The sequence below is a fragment of the Glycine max genome, chromosome 15, assembly GCF_000004515.6.
Source record: "Glycine max cultivar Williams 82 chromosome 15, Glycine_max_v4.0, whole genome shotgun sequence".
NCBI classification, from domain to species: domain Eukaryota; kingdom Viridiplantae; phylum Streptophyta; class Magnoliopsida; order Fabales; family Fabaceae; genus Glycine; species Glycine max.
Window position 1 is genome coordinate 50,577,248 of NC_038251.2, and position 8,610 is coordinate 50,585,857.

At 29.8% G+C, this 8,610-nt stretch overlaps 1 protein-coding gene across 1 annotated transcript; it reads left to right on the forward strand.

Annotated features, from left to right (window-relative positions):
- Nucleotides 1-2,765: 2,765 nt before the first annotated feature.
- LOC100787292 (probable BOI-related E3 ubiquitin-protein ligase 3) lies at nt 2,766-4,532 on the forward strand. Its single transcript, XM_003546746.5, has 3 exons — nt 2,766-3,199; nt 3,310-3,670; nt 3,881-4,532. Exons 1-3 carry the CDS (start codon nt 2,910-2,912, stop codon nt 4,475-4,477), a joined length of 1,248 nt encoding a protein of 415 aa, XP_003546794.4. The 5' UTR covers nt 2,766-2,909; the 3' UTR covers nt 4,478-4,532.
- The last annotated feature ends 4,078 nt before the right edge of the window (nt 4,533-8,610 follow it).

The following is an 8,610-nucleotide window of genomic DNA, read 5'->3' on the forward strand; positions in this document are numbered from 1 at the left end:
ATTTCAATGTACCGAAAAAATACCCTTGCTTTAATTTATTTTATGCATATAGCAAAGAAAAGACGGAAGTAATTAATGATAGAAGAAATATAAGAGTAATAAATGAGAGGTAAATTATAAATATAAAAGAGACAATAAATAAAGCTGTAGATAAAGATTGCGTTTTTTTAAGGAAAGGTAAAAATTACGTTAAGAAAAGTTTTAAAAAAATAATTTTATCTTCATAATTACACTATTATTTTTATTTATTTTATGCATATATATCAAATAAGGGAGAGAAGCAACTATAGAAGAAATATTAGAGTAATAAATGAGAGATAAGTTCATTAATAAGAGAGACAGTAGATAAAGCTAGAGATATATAAATATTAATAGTACGTTAAGCAGTTAGAAAAAAAAATTGTTTTATCATCATCAAATTATATATTTTTTTCTTTTTGAGAGAAATCAAATTACACCCTTATTTTACTTTGTTCTACGCAAGAAAAGAGAGAGAGAGAAAACGATAAAAGAAATATACTACTATTAAATCTTTCTGAATGAAAAAAAATATATATTAGAGCAATAAATGAGAGATAAATTAATTAATAAGATAGACAATATATATGAAGACTGAAGAGATAAAGGAAGTTTGAAAATTAATGTAGTTAAAACTACTAGTACAATGCGAGTATGATTTTATTTTATATTCTATTTAACTTATTTATATTTTTTTTTACAGAAAACTTATTTATACTTCTAAGTGCTAATATTTTTTCGAGCAAAGTGCTAATATGTTATAAATAATTACATTTAAACATTGATAGTTAGGTAAAACTAACAACCTTTGTTTAATATTAGCCGGAACAATTCATTATCTTTGAGAATTGGTTTAATTTCTATATTCAAACAGTGTTTAATATTTGAGCCCGAACAATTCATTATCTTTGAGAAAATACTCTAGATTTATCAATATCATCTAAGTTCCTTGCCAGTTAAAACACTCTTACACTGTTTTATACTTAATCAATTTCAAAATAACTTTGGTCCTAAATTATTTTATACATATAAAAAAATTAATACATAAATGCAATAGATTAATAGTTTTACAAAATTAATCTTACTAGATAGATGAAAGAGAATAATATTCTTTTCCTCCCAGAATGAATGATGTTTAAGATTTTTTCATACATATAAAATAATAAGTATTTCAAGAAAATTAATATTTATTAGAAAATGATAATTTCAATAAATGTATTATTAAGTTAGATAACATTATTATTTATTATAGAACAAAATTAAAATAGACGTTTAAATATTTCAATAAAAAGTTAAAACATCAATTAATTTGAATTTTTTGAAAGGTTAAAATTTATATTGAAAAGATGAATGTGAAACTTATTTTCAGATGAAGGTAATATTAAAATCGAGTAGGAATACTCTTAGCTGTCTTACAAAAAATCAAAATTCAACTTATAAAGAAGTCTTAAACTTAAATATAAGAGAAAAAATTATGATTGTGGATTAAAATAAACAAATTTTAACCACTGTCATCTTATTCAATAATACTTATTTAAAACGTTATTTATTTAATTGAGATTTTATGTTCAATAATCTATTTTTTTCTTGATCTTAAATTCTAATAAATAATAATATTAAAGAAAAATATAATTAGTAAAATCAAATATTATTATTAACCAATTTTCTTAATCAATACTACTTATTTTATTTATGACAAATGCTAACGAGAGTGTTTTAAGAATATTGATGAAAAAACTTAAAATATAAATATTTTTATTGAGAGATAAAAAATTATATTGTTTCATTCTCTTATAATTTAAACATTAAACATTTTTTTCTTTTAAAAAAAACTTATTAACAAAACCTTTACTTAGCTAGAGTTAAAACCTCTTAAGATTACTCCACATCATCAACCTAAATACATTTAATATCGGTGCAAATTTTTTCGGGAGTTGATTTTCTCATTTCACGCTTCATTAGTGATAATCAATGTAATGGGAGCTAATAATAACTACATAATAGTACTACAAAAAGTTTAGGAAAACATAAGTATCAAGAACCGTATAAACAACAAGGCACGGTGGAATCAGGATCGTTGAAAGTTGAAGGTTCCGACGGCTGCGATTTTCCAAAATGACATAAGAAGGGGGTGTGGACCCATAATAATAACGCACCCAGAAAAAGAGGACACGTGGCGCAAAAGGGTCTAAAGGGAGCACACACACAGACACATCGCAAGCAACAACGTTACCCATGCCATTACCATGTTTCAACAAACCAACGAAACAAACAATAACCATTTTTTTTAAAATTTTTTTTATTTTTAAAAAAGAAAAAAAAAGGAAACTGCCAAAAAGCCCTCCTTCCCCTTAATCCACCGGGTATACCGTACTCTCTCTTCCACGCTGGCACCTCGCACGTGCCCCCTTCTGTTGTTCCCCACAACCCTGCCACACACGTGTCCAGCCCCACTTCCTGGGCCCCACCACCTTCACGTTGTTCTTCCTTCCCCCAACACCCCATACATTAAAACAGTTATAAAAATTAATACTTGCCTACGTGGCACCGTCTAGTCGGCAGGTATTACCTGGCACCATTACTTTTCTGATTCATTCAGTTTTTACTATTGGTTAAAGTAAATTAAATTAAATGATAATACTGATTTTACTAAAATGCCCTTGGAAAATCTCTGTCTCTCTGTCTTGTCTAGCTGCTCGGGATTATTATTATATAGACAATAGTCAAAAAGATCTCCTCCTCTCACTGGAGTAATTGAACAAACACTATCTTTACTCTTTTCTTCCTATTTTTTTTATATATATTTTTTTAATTTATTGGTCTAACTTTTGGTCACATTTAATAATAATAATAATAATATTATTATAATATAATAAATCTAGTAATTAATAATGTGTGTGGACCGAGGGAAACTCCCGAATAAACCCCACCATCCAACCTTACCACACCTATTTGCATGTCATTCTCTCTTCAGTTTTCTCCCACTCTTTGTATATTTTTCTTTCTCCCTTCTTCCTTCACATCCATTGCTCTCTCTTCTCTCACCCAACAAAAACTCATTCCTTTTAAGCACAATAGAAGAAGAAGAACAACAACAACAACAGCAGCATATCTCAGATATCATCATGGCCGTTGAAGCGCGCCATCTCAATCTCTTCCCTTCTCAACTCATCACCAACCGGTATATATATCACTACCCCTTCCTCTTCTAATCTTTCTTAAAAATTCTTGTTTTTGTTTATTATTTACTATTATTCTCACTTTTGTGAAATTTCTTAAATGATTATTCAGGCAAGTGATGGATTCTGGTGAGGCGAATATGATGAACATGTACAACAACAGCACTCCGATTGGTGGTTACTCTTCGTTTCTGCCGTTATCCGGCGCCGTCACGGAGACGGCGCTTCCGTCCTCGGTTTTCAACCATTCTCTCGCCAACGCCGTCAAATCCGAAAGCGGCGTTACCTACAACAACAACAACAACAACAACAACGTTTCTGTTTCTCCCATGTCGAGAAAGCGTTCCCGAGATAATAACAACAATTACGGTTACAACAACAACAACAACGATTCATTTTCGTTTCTCGGCCAAGACGTTTCTCTCCAGATCCAGCAGCAGCAACTCGACATCGAGCATTTAATCATGCAACGCGTAAGTCTCGTTCATTCATTTGTAGTTTCATACATCTAATCAAGGTTTTAAATAGTTTCTTGTGTGAACCAATTGTGGTTGCGGATAGGTAAAAAAATCTTGATGTGGAAGACCGTGTTTTGAAACCTTACTGCATGTAATTTTGTTTCATTTTGACTCTTCATAATCTTCTGATTCTGATTGTTTTTTGTTTATTTTTAATCTGTTCAGATGGAGAAGGTGAGAATGGAGATTGATGAGAAGAGGAAGAGGCAAGCGAGGAGGATCATTGAAGCGATTGAGGTTGGAGTGATGAAGAAGCTGAAGACGAAGGAAGAGGAGATAGAGAAAATCGGAAAACTGAATTGGGCGTTGGAAGAGAAAGTGAAGCATCTCTGCATGGAGAATCAGGTGTGGCGTAACATAGCGGAAACCAACGAAGCCACAGCGAATGCTCTGCGGTGTAATTTAGAGCAGGTTCTCGCGCAGCGCGGCGGAATGGCGGCGGAGGAAGACGTCGGCGGAGGCGCCACCGTGTGCGGCGGCGCGGAGATGGACGACGCCGAGTCCTGCTGCGGGAGCACCGAGGAGGACGGTTTAGAAAAGGAAACGGGGGGTTGGCGCACGTTAGCGGGGTGCGCAGGGGTGAAGGATAAGGAGGGTGGTGGTAATGGGAGGTTGTGCAGGAACTGTAGGAAGGAAGAGTCTTGTGTGCTGATTTTGCCGTGCCGTCATTTGTGCTTGTGTACTGTGTGTGGGTCTTCACTCCACATTTGTCCCATTTGTAAATCCTATAAGACTGCTAGTGTGCATGTTAACATGTCCTAATTTTTGGATAAGATAGGACTCTAGGACCTTAATGAGAATCATCTCTTTGTCTCAACTCAATCTCATAAAAGGAAAAAATATATCAAATTTTCATAAATTGACAAATTGTTAAAGAATAGTAGTTCATTTTGATCCTTCTGATTTCTCTATTATTCTCTCCAATTGCTATGTTTGTTTTGTTACCATAGTTATGTTGTTTTGTGCATTCTGGTTGGTTTGATGACAGCCATAGAATGCCGATTGTATTTCATCAAATTTGCATTTTGAGCTGTTCAATTAATTAATTAGTTTATCAACTTGATTGGATTGAAATTGATGTCAATTTTCTTAAGAAAAGTTTCCAAGAGATGAAAAAAAAAACAAGTTTAAAAGGAGAGATTTTACTGAAATTGAATAAATAACAGAAACTTGTTACCAATAGTAGTAGTAGTACTTCTGTTTAATTAACATTTTGGTTTTTTTTAACTAAGTAAAATTTAGTGGGACCCGCGGTGGATCTACTAGATAATTTCCCCAGCAGAGAAACTAGGAAGAGGATTGGCGCGCGTGGTGAATGGCGCGTGGGGTCAACGAGGGTGGGGACAGACAGTGACAGGTGTGCAGCAAAATCTGACACGTAGGACGCTCGTAAATGTCGCTGTTGTTTGAAGAGTGACTGCAATGGCCATTTTCTAATTAAGAGCTCAGACTTTGGACCAAAGGCCAATGCACATTCCACAACCCGACAAGATAACCGGTGGTTCCCAACACCCCGCCAAAAACATTAGTACTATTTTTATTAAAAAAAAATTAAAGTTTTTATTTTTTACTAATAATGCCTTTGATAGGAGAGAACGAGGAATAAAAAAATAAAAAAACACGACTTACAAATATTTTCTGCTGGTTGATTGAAAGAAAAAGGAAGGATAAGTTGACTTTTAGAAAAAAAAAATGAAAAATTTTCTTTTCTTTTATTTTCTTTTTAATTCAACTTTTAATTTTTTTCCCCTTTGTTTTCATTCCATCTAACCCAAAGAGACCATAATAAGGTTTGATATGAATCCTTTGATTCTTTGATTCTTACAAATATTGATTACTTATGTATATGATGAATCCTTATAATTTTATTCTTATAGAAGACTTCTCATTAGGTTAAATGGAAAGACGGTTTATAATAATATAAAATCTTATGACTATTTAAAACAACCGGTAACAAAATAAAATAAAATAAATAAAAACAGTGGAAAAAGTCTTGGGAAGGTGGCATGATGGCGTGGAGAGGACGACGGCGTTTTGTTGTTTATAGGGAAAATACAAAAAAGGTGGGTGTTAATTTGGGAGGCGGTGCAGGTGGAAGATTATGGATCAGTTTTGGGGAGTGAAAAAGAAAGGTGGTGGTTGAGTGAGGCGTGCCACACGGTTCTTACTGTGCGACACTGCTTTATTTTCACTGTTAAATAGGAACTAGAGCTACCAGTGCCTATACCTACCCCAATTATATTCTCCCTTTATGTCAATCTCACTCCGATTTTGTAGCACAAAAGATTTTCTTAGGCCTTTGTTTAGTGAAAAGAAGAAATGGAAGTAAAAAACTGAGGTGGGAGAGTGAGAAAGATTTGAGAATTTCACTCGTTAGTTTTGGTGAAGCAAAGGGAAAAAAAGAAAAAAAAATAGTTGTGGGGCTGACACTTTAACAAAATACTAAAATTGTGAGAGTAATTATTTTTCTTTCACAATCAATAATTGATTAGTTTCTAAAATTAGAAGGTGCTGTTAATGTTAAATTGATTTCTGAAATGAAGAAAATTATAAACACATCTTAAAGTGTAAATTTACAATTACAAAAATCTAAATTCAAATAAATGTATTATTTGAATTATAATGTTAATGGATTAGACTCCTCTAAAGTTTAAATGTATTTAAAATTTTAAAAACAATAAATAATTCAGTTAAAAAGTTTTAATTTGAAAAAAAATTATACATTGATAAGAAGGAAAATATTTTATACAGCTATCAAATTATAACTTATTATATATGATAAATTTATTAATTTTTAAAATAATTATTTTATAATAATTCAAATAATGAATGATTAGATTAATAATAATAATAATATGTATACATTAAACTCTTAATATTTCAAAGATTTGTCTTAACGGTGTCTGTTTAACTTTTTTTTTTTATAAAAAAAAACATATTGTCTTTTATTAACAAGTTTTTCTTACTTTTTTAATTACTCTTAGAATTTATTGTATTTTTATACTTATTTTTTTAGAGATTAATAATTATGCAGTAGTAAAATAATCTTATTTGATCAACTAAGTATAAATTACATTGTCGTTATAATTGTAACAGATAACAAACTTAATTATATACACCATCCCATCTTGAATATATTTATCTTATTTATTTAATGAAATTATTTTTAAAATATCTTTCCTTTAGTAAGACAAAAAAAATTGTTTGATATTAAATTCTAATGAAGAGGAATTGAACTTTTTGAAATTAGCTTTAATACAATTTAATAAAATTAATTAGTACAAATTTCTTTAATAAGTATAAAAACTATTTTTTTCTTATAATCAAGGTCGATTAGAATAAAAGTTTATGATCAAATAACACTCTGTGAATATGTAATTTTTTTATTATTTTTCTTCTCCCTATTTTTTATCTAGATGCCAAATATATAACACATTAAATAATTAAAAAAACTCTAATTTTGGTAGCTTTAAAATTTCTATTTTTTTCGATAGATAGTTTCCAAAGATAAGAATAAGTAGTACTATAATAAAGATTTACTGTTTCCTAGGTGGGTACGGTCGTCCTTTGACTAATTATTACTGTGGATCCGTTAAAGTAAAGATTTCACGGAACGCGGTTAAAAATGGAAAGCCATGGTGGTTGCACTGGTGCTATCTATAGTCTATTATTACTGCATTTGTTTTGTTCTGTTCAACTACTGTGCTGGCTCTGTTTCTGTTTTCTGAATGATGAATGGCCTTTTCCGAATGGATTAGTACTATTTTGAGGAGTTTTTTTTCATTCCCTCGAAAAGAACCAAAAGAAAAACAAAATTATGAAAGTAATACTACGAATAGTGGTTCGAACCGCATGTGACCGGCACGTGACTGGTCAATTTCCTTTTGTTTTGTGTGGCTAATTCAAGTCAATGATGGACAAAGGTTTTTTTTATTATGAGAATCAGAATTTGGAAGGTTTTTTTTTTTTTAAAAAAAAAAACTTTTTTAAACATGAATGAAACATGTTGCTAACTTGCAATTGAATCTATTGATAATTCAAGTAAAATGGTAACTGAATTATCAATTCTGTAAGTGTATTTAATTTTTCATTTAAGACTGTTTTTAATTAATTTACTCCCTTCTCATCCTAGTTTGTTTTACAATTTTTATAACAAGAATTAAGAAATTTGATTAATATGTTAATTTTATATATAAAAAATTAACATAAAAATTAAGAAATACAATCAATATTATTTTAGATTCATAAAAGTTATGCAATTTTTTTCTTATACATACGAAGAAAGACTAATTCTAATATTCTATATTTGTTCTCTTGTACAGTAGTACTATGTTCTTAAAATTTAGCTTAATTGTTAAATAAAGTAAATATTTTATATTTTTATTTTATTTTTCAGGTATTAAATGTATTAAAACTTTCATTTATTAAATGTTCTTAAATGTAATATGACTTGTAAGAGGATACGTAGGAGATATAAGAAAAACTTCGTCCTCGATAATAAATTAATTTTTATTAAAAATATTATTAATTTATGATACTGTGATTTTAAATACTCCTTATATATTTTTATTTTGTTTTAATAAAATATTTTTATTAGTAAGCATCAGTTAACAAGATCTAATAAATATCCTAAATATAGCAACTTATTCAATATTATCTGCATTCAATTTTTTAAATATAGCAACTTATTCAATATTTATCATTTTGAAATGTTAAAAAATATTAATTATTTTGTAGTATCCTCGTTTAATAGTACCTCACATAAATACTTGAATTTATAATTTAAGTATTTAGTAATACAATATGTTGCTCGATTACATTAGCTAAAAAAACACATTAAAAAAGATTTAGTAATGGGAATGTAAGGGATACTTCACCAATTATCAACTTATGTT

Excerpts from the sequence above, each read along its gene's own strand:
- LOC100787292 (XM_003546746.5), top strand. The coding sequence starts at position 2,910 with ATGTGTGTGGACCGAGGGAAACTCCCGAATAAACCCCACCATCCAACC. Across the intron at positions 3,200-3,309 it reads TCTCAACTCATCACCAACCG|GCAAGTGATGGATTCTGGTG; the intron begins GTATATATATCA and ends ATGATTATTCAG. Across the intron at positions 3,671-3,880 it reads AGCATTTAATCATGCAACGC|ATGGAGAAGGTGAGAATGGA; the intron begins GTAAGTCTCGTT and ends TAATCTGTTCAG.